This window comes from Planococcus citri, chromosome 4 (assembly GCF_950023065.1).
Source record: "Planococcus citri chromosome 4, ihPlaCitr1.1, whole genome shotgun sequence".
In the NCBI taxonomy this organism is placed as follows: domain Eukaryota; kingdom Metazoa; phylum Arthropoda; class Insecta; order Hemiptera; family Pseudococcidae; genus Planococcus; species Planococcus citri.
In genome coordinates this window covers 21,531,756-21,545,947 of record NC_088680.1, presented here as the reverse complement: position 1 = coordinate 21,545,947, position 14,192 = coordinate 21,531,756, and the positions used below count along the sequence as shown (strand labels likewise).

Genomic DNA, 14,192 nt, shown 5'->3' with positions numbered 1-14,192 from the left:
CACCTAAAAAACGATGTTATGTATATTCGAGTATAATCGGCCATATTCGATAATTAATTGATTATAATTGGACATAAGCGCCACCGCCACTAAGTAGGATGTAATAAATGCCGCGGCTTGGTCACTGACTTCATAACTGGTCACTAAAATGATCGCAAATCTGTCGCTTAGGGGGTAGAAAAATATTCTCCCATTAAAGAGACTGGGAATTTTTTTCCCAGTTAGGTGATAGGGAAATTTTCTCCCATTATAGGCGAACGAACTTTTCATGTGCAAGTTAACTAAATTTCTCCCAGTCCTATAGGTGACGGATAAAAATATTTTTCTCCCACTACAATATTATTTTAAAAATATTTTCAAAAAATGAATTTTACTCAGAAATGAGTGATTTGAAAAATCCGACTCGCTCAGTAGGATCCTACTTGTTATTCTTTGATTTTAACAGTATACTACAAGATTTTTAAATGCCTTCATTCAGGATTTATATTTCCTCTTCAGAGGCATCTTCGGAGATAATTTTTTCTGAGTGGTTTTCAACTCAAAATGAAAGTATGCTGAATTTGGTAGAAATCCTCAGACGTTTTTTTTCACATAATCCAACCTAATATAGGTACCTACTACCTACATACACATAGGTACTACCATTGTTCATGTTCAACAAATGATCTACTAAAATTATGACGCATATTATGTGTACCTTACGAGTATACATGTATTAGCGTATTGAAACTAATCCATAATATTGGTACCTATTATCAAAACGTAAGTACCTATTAGATAAATTTTCAAAAGGTCGGTTAAATCGAACTAATTGGTGCCATGCTGATAATACATTAACGCACCTACTTATTTACTTGCCTATGTACGAATGCAAATTCACACATTCGCACGTATGAAATTGAGTTTTCAGATAAAAGTGAACGATTACGTGAAGCAGACTCATCGTGAAAAATTTATCAATTCGAACTTGAATTTCATTTCGTAAGTTTCGGTTTCTATTGTAGTATGTAGTTAGGTAGGTACAGGGGTACAGCACCTAACTGTTCCATAAGTACAGACAGTTGACGTAAAGACTTCATAAAATCCAGTGTTATTAATACCTAATACAATTTTTGAATAATAAGAGTGAAAAAAGTAATGTGGAAAGTGCTCATTTGTTTAGTGTTGATGACCAGATCACAATGTGCCAATATTCTGGGAGTGTTTCCATTAAACCTCAAGAGTCACTACATTATATATCAATCAGTCATGAAGGAGTTGGCTACAAGAGGACATAATGTAACAGTCATTAATCCATTCCCGATGACCAAAGCTAGACAGAATTTCACCGATATCGATATAAAGGAATGCTTCAACATACCAGGCAGTTTCGCATTGAATGATGTTTACATACACCGTAACCCTTTTCTGCAAACTTATCAATTGCTCAAAGGCGGGGTCGAATTAGTTGAGCAGATGTTTCAATGTGAAAAACTAAAGCAATTTTTGAGCAGAAACGATTCTTTATTACGATTTAGTAATCACAGAAATATTTCACGGTGATGTGACTTTAGGATTCGTGGATAAGTTTCAAGCACAGCACGTTGCATTTTGTCCAAGTTCACATGTATCCCTGGGCAGCCGATCGTGTGGGTAATCCTAGCAATCCTTCTTATATACCATATGTTAACACTGATGAAGAATTTGATCGAGTTCATCCCACGTTTTACCAACGACTGTACAACACTCTTTGTTATTTATTTGCTGAAACGTTATATTTTTATTATTCGTACGGAACTGAAGATATCGCCAAGAGGGCATTTGGTTCTCAGACCTTAAGACTTGATGAGATAGCGAAGAATACAAGTTTGGTGTTGTCGTTTTCACATTTCAGTTTCAATACTCCTGTTCCTCTGGTTCCAGGCGTGATTGAAATCGCAGGTTTGCAAATCAATAAGGAGGAATCTTTACCTGAGGTAAGAATTAGATACCTAGGTGTAGGTACCTAGCAACAAGTAGATTTAAGTCTTATTTTTTGGGAAAACGTTCCTAAAAAGGGACTCTCTCTAGATCTAATTTGCTAAATCATAATTATGTAAAAATCTATACTACCTATGTATGTTTAAAGGATATTAAAAAATTCATTGATGAGTCCGAACATGGTGTAATATACTTTTGCATGGGATCTTTGTTCAAAATGGAAACTTTTCCTGAGCCAAAACGAATCGCTTTCCTAAGAGCTTTTAGTAAACTACCTGAAAGAATCATATGGAAATGGGATGGTGATCTGCAAGGAAAAACTGATCAAATCTTTGTCTCCAAATGGATGCCGCAGAGAGATATACTAGGTGAGTAAATTATTTATGCAGTGGTTCTGCTCATCTTTTCTCATCTTTTATTTCTGTATATTGCGTACCATTACATTTACTGTACTTATAGGTTATATTGTTTGAATGATTTGCTTTGATCACATCTCATCAATTTCATCAGCAATAATTATTCTAAATCTTTTGCTATAAGACAATTTTGAATAATCACTGTTTGATTATTTTTTCCATAGCTCATCCTAATGTGAAACTATTCATAGCCCATGGAGGAGCTTTAGGTTTGAATGAGGCCATCTACGAAGGGGTCCCTGTACTGGGAATTCCGATGTATGCCGATCAAACGCTCAATTTACGTCTATTACAAGCCAACGGAGCAGCAGAAATTCTAGAATATTCTGATATCAATAATGATACAGTTTTCACCAAAATAACCCAGGTTTTACACTCCAAGTGCGTAAGCTCAGGATATTACGAGATACCTTTGGTACATGCATTTTTAATAAACCCAATCACTTGATGATTTTCCACAGATACGCCATGAATATGAAAAAATTATCAAAAATATATAAAGATAGACCTATGTCTGCCATGGATACAGCAATTTACTGGATTGAATATGTAATTCGACATGAAGGAGCTCACCACTTGAGAACTGCTGCTGTAAATTTACCTCTCTATCAATATTTACTACTGGACGTCGTCGCTTTCTTGATCACTATCGTTTCTTGTGCAATATTTTTTGCTTGTTATTTGGCGAGAAAATTATGGTCATTTTGCAGATGGGATCAGCCGATCATTGTTTCAAAAAAAATTAACTGAAAAAATTTTACTTATCGAGGCATATTTCCATTTATGCCAATTTAGGTTGATGATGCAGGTAGTTTAGGTGGGATTTGTGATATAAGTAGGTACCTACTGTGTGAAAAAGAATCAATCAAAATTACAATATTATGACGACTTGTAAAAACGAAAAATTAAAAAATGAATCGGTTGTTTTGCATTTTTGAAAGTCTTGCATCTAAGTAGGTAAGAATTCCGAAAAAAATATGTATGATGTTGTGATTGCACATGAGACATACCTTGATTGTCATTTTTATGATGTCCAGAACTAATTTCAATTAGATAACTACCCTACCTAACGGTTGAATTAAATTTTTAGACAAATAAACTTCAATTTTTTCAATGGTAGTGTAGGATGGAAATGATTTTTAAGCTTCGAATTTTTGCATGATTTTTCTCATGTTTCATTTTAAACTTCAAAGGTTTAAAACAATAAAAATAAAAAAAGGCTCTTCAAGCAAACAATATTTTTTGCGATTTTTTGCCCTCGCCTTGCCTGATTGACACACCATTCGCTGTGACGTCAAGAGAGCTTAAATCTTCAATTACCTACATATAAATGTAACTACCTATCTATCATATCTATATCTATACGTATACGTATAAAATCTTTAATGCCAAAGCAAATATGTAAGTACTTGAATAATTCACAGACCTCAAGTATCTTATGAGCGTTTTTTTTTCGGGGGGCATCAGTCCGGACTTAGTCTGTGGTATATGTATATATTGGTAATGTTGTGAAAATCGTAAATGATAGTTCTTAAATAATGAAAGAAAAGCAAATTATTCCGACAGTGTTTATTTCATTAGTGTTAGTGATCGAATCACAATGTGCCAATATTCTGGGAGTTTTTCCACTGAACTTCAAGAGTCACTACATTATATATCAATCAGTCATGAAGGAGTTGGCTAGAAGAGGTCATAATGTAACAGTCATTAATCCATTCCCAATGAACGAAGCACAACAGAATTATACTGATATCGATATAAAGGAATGCTTCAACCTAGCAGGCAGTTTTGTATTCAATGATGTTCACATGCAACGTAATCCTTTTCTGAAAACCTATGAAATTCTTCATGAGGGAGGCAAATTAGTTGAACGGATGTTTCAATGTGAAAAACTAAAGCAATTTTTGAGCCGAAACGACTCTTATGATTTAGTAATCACAGAAATATTTCACGGTGATGTCACCTTAGGATTCGTAGATAAATTTCAAGCGCATCATGTTGCATTTTGCCCAGCATCACTTTCTCCCTGGGCAGCTGATCGTATGGGTAATCCTAGCAATCCCTCTTATATACCGTATGTTCGCACTGATGAAGAATTTGATCGATTTCATCCTACGTTTTATCAACGATTGTACAACACTCTTTGTTATTTATTTGCTGAGACGTTATATTTTCATTATTCGTATGGAACTGAAGATATTGCCCAGAGGGTATTTGGTACTCAAAACTCAAAACTTGATGAGATAGCAAAGAATACGAGTTTGGTGTTGTCGTTTTCACATTTCAGTTTCAATGCTCCCGTTCCTCTTGTCCCAGGTGTGATTGAAATCGCTGGATTGCAAATCACTCAGGAGGAATCTTTACCTGAGGTAAGAATCAGATATTATGCATGACGATTTCATCAAGCATCATGGATAGGTGAATCCAAGTCAAGTCCATTTTTTGGGAAAATGTTACTAACCAGAGAACCTTTCGAGATACAAATTTAATTAGGTTCTAATATAAAAATCTGTACTGATTGCATGTGTAAAGGATATTCAAAAATTCATCGATGAGTCCGAACACGGTGTGATATACTTTTGCATGGGATCTTTGATCAAAATGGAAACTTTTCCCGAGTCAAAACGAATCGCTTTTTTAAGAGCTTTTAGTAAACTACCTCAAAGAGTCATATGGAAATGGGATGGCGATCTGCCAGGCCAAACTGATCAAATCTTCATCTCCAAATGGATGCCTCAGAGAGATATACTGGGTGAGTAGTAGGTAAATTAAGTATATGCAGTATTCACCTCGTCACATCATCAGCAATTATTCTGAATCTGACAATTTTGAATGATCACTGTTTAATTATTTTTTTCTGTAGCTCACCCCAATGTGAAACTGTTCATAGCCCATGGAGGAGCTTTAGGTTTGAATGAGGCCATCCACGAAGGGGTCCCTGTTTTGGGAATCCCAATGTACGGCGATCAAACGCTCAATTTACGTCGATTGCAAGCCAATGGAGCGGCAGATATTCTTGATTATTCTTACATCGATACAGATACAGTTTTCACTAAAATAACTCAGGTCTTACAACCCAAGTGCGTAAGCTCAGATAATTAGATACCTATCTACATCCAGGTTCAATAAAAAAATACAGTATGACATAAAAGTAGTGCTAGGTGGCTTTTGTTTCTAAATGGAAAGAGCTAGTGAGATGAATGAAGCGGCGTTGAGTAGGGGAAAATGAGGGCTTTCAAAAGCAACCTTGAAAATTTCAGGCCCAAGCACAGGGTGCCCACAAATTGAAAAACCGGTTTGGTCAAAAAAAATTCAAACTGGTTTTTATTGGCGCAATGTATTTTTTGAAACCGGTTCATTAATTTGCAAACAGTTGACAAAAAATACCAAAAAATTGTAGATAGAGAAAATAGCTTGGAACAAAAGTTGTAGAGTGTGAAAAATTACACAATTCTGTTTAATCAGATTTTGAAACCGGTTCATTGGTTCGCATTTAGCAACCAGTTTTTGACAATCGCCTAAAAATTAAAGATAGAGAAAAAAACTTGAAACAAAAATTGTATAAGTATCTACAGCGTGAAAAATTGAACCATTTTTTGCTGATCGGATTTTGAAAATGGCTAATTATAATATGCAACCAGGTAATCTTCGATGGCTTGCAGCGAATTAAAGAACTGGTTTCAAAATCTGATTAGCAAAAATAGTTCAATTTTTCACGCTCTACAACTTTTGTTTCAAACTTTTTTCTCGATCTTCAATTTTTAGGTGATTGTCAAAAACTGGTTGCTAAATGCGAACCAATGAACCGGTTTCAAAATGTGATTAAACAGAATTGTGTAATTTTTCACACTTTACAACTTTTGTTCCAAGCTTTTTTCTCTACCTACAATTTTTGGGTATTTTTTGTTAACTGGTTTGCAAATTAATGAACCGGTTTCATAAAATTCATATCACGTTCTTGTCGCCTTAGAGTGTAAAATACACTCCGCCAATAAAAACCAATTTGAATTTTTTGATCAAACCGGTTTTTCAATTTGTGGGCACAGTGTGCGTGGACCTGAAATTTTCAAGGTCACTTTCGAAAGCCCTCATTTTCCCCTACTCAACGCCGCTTCATTCATCTCGCTAGCTGTTTCTACTTAGAAATGAAAGCCACCCAGCACTACTTTTGTGGCATACTGTATTAACTTGATGATTTTTCACAGATACGCCATAAATATGAAAAAATTATCAAAAATATTTAAAGATAGACCCATGTCTGCAATGGATACAGCAATTTATTGGATTGAATACGTGATTCGACATGAAGGAGCTCACCACTTGAGAACGGCTGCTGTAGATTTACCTTTCTATCAATACTTACTCCTGGACGTCATCGCTTTTTTGATCACTGTTGTTTCTTGTGCAATATTTTTTGCTTATTATTTGGCGAAAAAATTATGGTCATTTTGTAGATGGAATCAGCCGATCATTGTTTCCAAAAAAATAGACTGAAAAATATGAAGTGTCTGATCCCATTTCATTTTTCATTTCCCGGAACAAAAATTGTTAGATTTATAAATCAACATTCAAGTTGAGTTATTATAATGAGGGAGCTCTTCTATGATGTCCAAAACTAATTTCTGTTAGACTAGGTTATGGTTAAATTAGATTTTTAGACAAATAAACTTCAGTTTTTTTATTGATAGTGTAGGTTGAGAATGATTAGTAGATAGGTAATACCCTCCACATGTACCCAAAGATTCATTTATGATTTTTCTCATGTTTCATTTCAAAGGTTAAAAAAGACTCATTAAACAAACCATGTTTTCTACGATTTTAAGTTTATGTAATCAAGCAATCGAGAATTTACAAGTGAAATGACAAGAACAAATGTGTCCTTGCCCTTGCCTTGCCTGATTGGCAAACCACTCGCTGACGTCAAAGAGGCTTAAATCTTCAATTAGGTACTTACATATGCCTATCTACCTACTATCTCTCTATACATTTAAAATCGCCAATCTTAAAGCAAATACTTTAATAATTCACGACACCTCGGTACCTACTTCATGTATGGGACAATAATTAATGCATTATACGTACTTACGTCAAGTTTATCGATTTGAATTTTGAGCGAGCCAATTTCTTTCCTTTTCAAATACCTTCAACACAGTACTCAGTAGTTACCTACTTCGCATGCTTAGAGATGAGTTTGTCAAATTCCGTCAAGATTAAATACCCAAGTACCCATATTTAGAGCCTCTTCTTTTTTTTTTCGTGGATCGCCAGTTCGTATTTAGCCGGTGATATATCGTAGTGTTGTGAACATCCTAAACGTGCATCGTTTTTAAATAATGAAAGCAAAGCAAATTATTTCTAAAGTGTTTATTTTATTAGTGTTAGTGATCGAATCACAATGTGCCAATATTCTGGGAGTGTTTCCGTTAAACTTCAAGAGTCACTACATTATATATCAATCAGTCATGAAGGAGTTGGCTAGAAGAGGTCACAATGTAACAGTCATTAATCCATTTCCAATGAACCAAGCACAACAGAATTATACTGATATAGATATAACTGAATGCTTCAACTATCCAATGGATGACTTCGATTTGAAAAATGTAGATCCACATAGTAATCTTTTCTTACGAACCTACAAAGCGTCCATAGAAACTAGCGAAATATTAAGATTGATTTTTCAATGTGAAAAACTGAAGCAATTCTTGAAAACAAACGATTCTTACGATTTGGTGATCACCGAATTATTTGACGGTGATGTGAATTTGGTATTCGTGCATAAGTTCCAAGCACATCACATTGCATTATCTCCAAATCCTCTTCCTTCGTGGGCGGCCGATCGTGTAGGTAATCCTAGTAACCCTTCCTATATGCCGTATCCTTTCAATGACGAAGAATTTGATCGGTTTCGACCGACGTTTTACCAACGACTGCGTAATACTCTACTTGATTTATTTGTCAAGACAATAAATTTCTATTTATCATATGGCGACGAAGATGTGACCAGAAATATTTTTGGTGCTGATATTCCACGTCTCGATGAGATAGCAAAAAACACTAGTTTGATATTGTCTTTTTCGCATTTCAGTTTCAATACTCCCGTTCCACTGGTTCCAAGTGTGGTTGAAGTCGCCGGGTTGCAAATTGCAGAGGCGAAACCTTTGCCTGAGGTAAGAATATTTTGAATTTGGAACTTCACAGGAGAGGCGGTGGTCATGGAGCTTTTTCCATATCACCAATATTAAACTATAGGTAATTGTGTAAAACTTTGTCAATTATGCAAAGGACATTCGACAATTTATTGATGGATCTGAACATGGAGTAATATATTTTTGCATGGGATCTTTGTTGAGATCAGAAACTATGCCCGAGCCAAAACGATTAGCTTTTCTGAGCGCTTTTAGCAAACTACCTCAAAGAATAATATGGAAATGGGATGGTGAACTACAAGGCAAAACTGATCAAATCTTCATCTCCAAATGGATGCCTCAGAGAGATATACTTGGTGAGTAAATTGTGTGCAGTGCTTCGAAATAAGACAATAATTTTGAATGATCATCGTTCAATTATTTTCTCTTGTAGCTCATCCCAATGTGAAACTATTCATAGCCCATGGAGGATCTTTAGGTTTGAATGAGGCCATTTACGAACAGGTCCCTGTATTGGGAATTCCAATGTTTGCCGATCAAACGCTCAATTTACGTCGATTACAAGCCAATGGAGTGGCAGAAATTCTTGATTATTCTGACATCAATGCAGATACAGTTTTTGCCAAAATAACTCAGGTCTTACAGCCTAAGTGCGTAAGCTCAGATATTAGTGTACCTACATTCACATTAATTAACGAACCTAATCACAGCAATCACTCTATGATTTTCCACAGATACGCCATGAATATGAAAAAACTCTCAAAAATATTTAAAGATAGACCTATGTCTGCAATGGATACAGCAATTTATTGGATTGAATACGTAATTCGACATGAAGGAGCTCGCCATTTGAGAACTGCTGCTGTAGATTTACCTCTCTATCAATATCTACTACTGGACGTCATCGCTTTTTTGATCACTGCTGTTTCTTGTGCAATATTTTTTGCTTGTTATTTGACGAGAAAATTATGGTCATTTTGTAGATGGAATCAGCCGATCATTGCTTCGAAAAAAATAGACTGAAAAATAAGTAGGTACAATTTGTTGAGACCTATTTCAATTTTTAAATAATAAAATTGATAAGATCACAACACAATCGAACCTATATTATTTTTAATTTATGTAGGTATTTTAACTTTTCACAGGATAAAACGCAATTAAATTTTATTTATAAAACATGGAAAAAACTGACAAATAGGTACTTGAGCTAATTCTGGTTGATGATGCTGGTATGTAGTTGAGTGGGTTTCGGGTGGTATTAAATTTTTAGATAAAATGAGTTGTGAGATTTGAAACTTTGTTTAGTTAATACGCTCCACAATACATATTATGTAGGTACCTACCTAAAGGAATTTTGAACTTTTTTTGTGTGCTTGGGTTGAAAATGGGCTTAATCGATAGTTTAGACCCTAAAACAAAAAACAGAGTGAGTTTTTTAAATTTAAGTTGTTTTTGTGGTCAGGAGAGATGGGTAGTCAAAGTTACGAAAATGGCTGTTTTTGTCCTACTTCAAGAGTAAGTAGCGACATCCGTATTGTTTTGCGAAAAAAACCAAGGTCATTTTCGGGTTCTACGCACTTTTTTAAGTAAACTACTTTCCCGGATTTTTGATTTTCGACGTTTCAAGCTCATAAGACTAATTTTTCTGAATATGAAAAATTCAATTTGAACTTCGGGTGAACACAGTTTCGCGCCACGATTACGTGGCGGAGTAACTCCAGCGTCGCGCGCTCTTAGTTTTAAAATATTATACAAATAAAAATCTTCCGTATGCGCTTGAAACTTCAAAATTCGAAAATCGGGGAAAGTAGTTTACTTAGAAAAGTGCGTAGAATCCGAAAATGACCTTGGTTTTTTTCGCAAAACAATACTGATGTCACTAAAAACTCTTGAAATAGGGCGATACTTTGATCATCTCTCCTGACTACAAAAACAACTCAAATTGAAAAACCCCACTCTGTTTTTTGTTTTAGGGTCTAAACTATCGATTAAGCCCATTTTCAACCCGAACACAAATATGCCGTTGCCTAGTGTTACTTACGTATCTACCTATCTAAAATCTATCTGTATCCATAAAATCTTTAATCTTGAAGCAAATATTATGTAGGTACTTGAATAATTCACGGACACCTTGATACCTACTCGTACTTCACGTTTTGACACAATTTTTAATGTTAGGTATATGTCAAGTTTATCTATCAATTCGAATTTAAGCCAGTCGATTTATTTCTCTCTCAAATACCTACAATACACAACCCATAGTAGGTACCTAGCGAGTCTACAGTGTTTATTTTACTTGGTACATTTTGAGCATGTCGATATTTTTTTTTAAATTTCTTTGTTAGACAACGTTTTAGCCATTTCTTTTAGAATCGGTCTAGCAATTTTTCCGGATGCAGTTTTTGGTAGATTGTCCAAGAACTTGACTCCTCCGCGCAGTTTTTTAACTTCTCCGAGAGTCGATGAAGACAGCTGCACGAGTTCATCTTCCGTAACCTATATGTAAAAGCACGCAAGAAAAAATGAATGCCCTATTGCAAAGCTTTATAATTATAATGTAGAAACTATTGGCAAGATATTACTTTAGATTCTGGAACCTTTTTAACAAAAGCTACAGGCCAATTTCCGTCGTACTCATGGGGAATGGCCACCACCGACGCCTCCAGAACATCGGGATGGGAGAGCAGAATCTCCTCGATTTCACTCGGGGAAATTTGATAGTGTCGATACTTGATCATTTCGGTCAGTCTATCCACAAAGAAAATCTCGCCATCCTCGTTATAATATACTTTGTCTCCACTGCGCAACCAACCTATCAATTAGAAATGATATCAAATCAAATTATTAAACTAAGATTTATTATTTATTTATAATAATAATGTAAGAACGAGTGCCGAGTGGTTTTACCCTCGTTGTCGAAAGCTTCTTTTGTCGCCTTTTGATTTTTGTAGTAGCCAAGCATTATAAACGGCGATTTGATGCACAGTTCACCGGGCTCGTTGGGCCCGAGGGCTCGACGGGTTTCCGGATCCACTATTTTTAATTGCATGCAAGATGCGGGAAACCCTATTGAATTAGGGTTTTTTGTAAAGTTGGTTTGTTTCGTGACGCTGCGTCCTGTTTCCGTCATGCCTGTTGGAAAAAAAATTATTTGTAGTGCACAATCACAATACTTACCTAAGTATGTACTGCGTTTCAAATAACTTGAAATAACTCACCATATGTCTGCAACACTATAGCGTTTGGTATAATCTGTTTAAATTCTTCAAAAACTTTAATATTAATTTTATTGCATCCTGTCTTTGCAAACTTTACTGAATCAAGGTTATACTTTTTGTAAGCTTGGGATTTGCACAAGTGAGTTATCATTATCGGCATCAAAAATAATCTATTAATCTAAAATGAATATGAAAATGATAAAAATCCTATAGGTAGGTTTTAAAAAGCAGACCGTAATTCGACGATGAGTAAGTATAATCATACCTTATACTCTTCAATCATTTTGCAAGTATCCTCAATCTTTGTGAATTCGTGTAAAATACGCGTACCCAGTGACAGGATGCTTTGTAAAGTGAATATAAAACCAGATATCCAATAGTTGGTTGAATACCAGAGCGCCACTTGTGCCATGGAAATCGGCAAGAAGGACTGAACCATCTTCAGAATGTTACCATAGGAGTGCATGACACCTTTGGGCATGCCACTGCTGCCCGACGATAAAATGACCAACGCTGTCTCGCGTGGGTCCTCAACCGCATGTGGACGAAATTCACCAACTTCCTGTTCGAATTGCTGTCGAGTTATATCATGCAGGGACTGGATACCCGGGAAATTGCCAAAAACTATGATCTTAGTGTTTACGTCCTCAAGTTTTGCGGCCTCAAGCAGGGTCTCGACGGCGCTTTCGCAGGCGAATATCACTTTTGGCTGCAGCAGCTGCATAAAATGTCTTGCTGACTCTACAAATTTTAGTCGCGCCCATGCTTATAAAATAATGATTGAATCAACTTCAAATTATTTCAAAGGCTATTACTTGAAGTGATCTCATGATTCCAAGCATTAAAGATGGCGCCGTTGTAGTAAACTGCCAGAAAGGGAGCATAAACTTCCAGGTGATTGGGCGTACACAGAGTCACCAGGTCACCACGGCCGATTCCCTGCTTCCTTAGCCACAATCCGCAGCGCACGCTGAGATCACGCATCTCGTCAAAAGTTGTTTGTTTTCCGGTTGCTGCATCAATCTAAGTCAATTTTTTTTTTACAGAATGATTTATAAACAACGAATTTGAATGAAACTTGCGAGAATGAAATATTACCTACCTGCGCGACATGATCGAGCTTGCTATTTAGTGTATTTAAAATAATTTCACCGATATTATGTGTATTCACGAATTGCTCGTCTAAACCTATTAGAATGTTATTATTATGATCTATGACAAACTCATTCCTGTCCTAAAAATGAAAAAAATGCATGAAATTTACCTTTTCAAATTTTTTTTGAATAGGTAGTAAACAAACATAACAAACAGAAGATATACATACTCGTACATAGCTGTCATTGATTTGCAAATGCATTGTTGCGAAATGAACAAATTCTAACAAAAAGTAATATCCTTAGTACACGCTGTGCTTGCACTTGTGATATTTTTCAACTACATAAAGTACCTATAGTTTATTCGTTTAAAACGTCCACTAAAGATGGGTTATGTTTTATCAATGCTCGAGCTAGATAATTGAAGATATTATTAAGGCATCAAGTTGAAAAATCGATAATTATCAAAACGGATTATTAATCGCCCTCTCAAGTTATAAGTTATAATTTTGATACGTGTTGTTCGCTGCAGAGTCATTCCACTTCAACTTGACCAAGAAGTGGTAAGGGGGTCGGCGATTTTTTTTTAAATTTTCCTATGGAAAGACTTTCCGAAGGGATGACCAATGGCGCAAATCGCAGTCCTCTAGCCTTTTTTAAAAGTCTTCTAGGGGATGTCAAAGTTTTCAGTGAACTTAACTCAAAAAGTTTCAAAACGTAGTTTTCATATCGTTCCGACTCTTAAAAATTCTGAAAAAAATATAATTATGGACAACTTTTCATGTTGAACAACATATTGAAAAATTGAGATGACATTTTATCGTAAAGTCGATTTAAAAAAATTGAAAGTTTGCGAAAAAATTCAATTTTTTGATTTACTTAATTGATTTATTCATCAATAAACAGTATACTAAGAGTACCTAATTGAATGTTTATTTATAAAGTAATTGTCTCTGTGTTGTGTATTACGTAAACAAATAACAGTGTCCGAAAAATAGGTAACGAGCTGGTAACTCGCCAGGTACCTAGGAAGCTCATGGAAGCTAGGTACTGCTCACTGCCTTGAAGTAAGTAGACAGTGAGCTGATGTATTGAGTAAAGCACTCAGGTGCAAAATATATACCTATCTACACTTTTTCATGAAATACGTCAGAAACCGGTCAAAATAAGACATCTGAATAAATTTAAACTTTTTTTGATGTTTGGAATTGAAAATTGAATTTTTTCAAATTTTGATTTTTTTGATGAGTTCATTTCATCGAGTGAAAGGGTTTCTTCAACTTTTTCAACGGTACGGTATCTTAACAATATGGGTCAAGTCCACGGGTCAACTTCACCCATCAAGACTTGAGTTTTAAT

The 14,192-nt window shown here is 35.4% G+C and overlaps 3 protein-coding genes across 3 annotated transcripts; 2 read left to right on the top strand and 1 right to left on the bottom strand.

Moving 5' to 3' along the window:
• Positions 1-1,137: 1,137 nt before the first annotated feature.
• LOC135845125 (UDP-glycosyltransferase UGT5-like) lies at positions 1,138-3,121 on the top strand. The gene is made up of 7 exons (XM_065363588.1): positions 1,138-1,396; positions 1,494-1,632; positions 1,874-1,955; positions 2,108-2,327; positions 2,540-2,756; positions 2,837-3,026; positions 3,086-3,121. The coding sequence occupies exons 1-7, from the start codon at positions 1,138-1,140 to the stop codon at positions 3,119-3,121; spliced, it is 1,143 nt and encodes a 380-aa protein (XP_065219660.1).
• A 722-nt stretch (positions 3,122-3,843) lies between these two features.
• LOC135845124 (uncharacterized) lies at positions 3,844-9,976 on the top strand. Its single transcript, XM_065363587.1, has 8 exons — positions 3,844-4,744; positions 4,908-5,127; positions 5,239-5,455; positions 6,581-6,861; positions 7,716-8,542; positions 8,658-8,877; positions 8,955-9,171; positions 9,256-9,976. The coding sequence occupies exons 1-8, from the start codon at positions 3,914-3,916 to the stop codon at positions 9,542-9,544; spliced, it is 3,102 nt and encodes a 1,033-aa protein (XP_065219659.1). The 5' UTR covers positions 3,844-3,913; the 3' UTR covers positions 9,545-9,976.
• A 747-nt stretch (positions 9,977-10,723) lies between these two features.
• LOC135844654 (luciferin 4-monooxygenase-like) lies at positions 10,724-13,216 on the bottom strand. The gene is made up of 8 exons (XM_065362914.1): positions 13,064-13,216; positions 12,842-12,973; positions 12,555-12,762; positions 12,005-12,480; positions 11,740-11,917; positions 11,429-11,653; positions 11,104-11,333; positions 10,724-11,017 (listed from the first exon to the last, which is right to left on the bottom strand). Exons 1-8 carry the CDS (start codon positions 13,094-13,096, stop codon positions 10,850-10,852), a joined length of 1,650 nt encoding a protein of 549 aa, XP_065218986.1. The 5' UTR covers positions 13,097-13,216; the 3' UTR covers positions 10,724-10,849.
• Positions 13,217-14,192: the final 976 nt, after the last annotated feature.

Coding starts and splice junctions, on each gene's coding strand:
- LOC135845125 (XM_065363588.1), top strand. CDS start 1,138: ATGTGGAAAGTGCTCATTTGTTTAGTGTTGATGACCAGATCACAATGT. Junction 1,633..1,873: donor CTGGGCAGCCGATCGTGTGG/GTAATCCTAGCA, acceptor TTCACATTTCAG/TTTCAATACTCCTGTTCCTC. Junction 3,027..3,085: donor TCGCTTTCTTGATCACTATC/GTTTCTTGTGCA, acceptor GTCATTTTGCAG/ATGGGATCAGCCGATCATTG.
- LOC135845124 (XM_065363587.1), top strand. CDS start 3,914: ATGAAAGAAAAGCAAATTATTCCGACAGTGTTTATTTCATTAGTGTTA. Junction 5,456..6,580: donor ACTCAGGTCTTACAACCCAA/GTGCGTAAGCTC, acceptor GATTTTTCACAG/ATACGCCATAAATATGAAAA. Junction 9,172..9,255: donor ACTCAGGTCTTACAGCCTAA/GTGCGTAAGCTC, acceptor GATTTTCCACAG/ATACGCCATGAATATGAAAA.
- LOC135844654 (XM_065362914.1), bottom strand. CDS start 13,096: ATGCATTTGCAAATCAATGACAGCTATGTACGA. Junction 12,481..12,554: donor GAATCATGAGATCACTTCAA/GTAATAGCCTTT, acceptor TAAAATTTGTAG/AGTCAGCAAGACATTTTATG. Junction 11,334..11,428: donor AGAAGCTTTCGACAACGAGG/GTAAAACCACTC, acceptor TCTAATTGATAG/GTTGGTTGCGCAGTGGAGAC.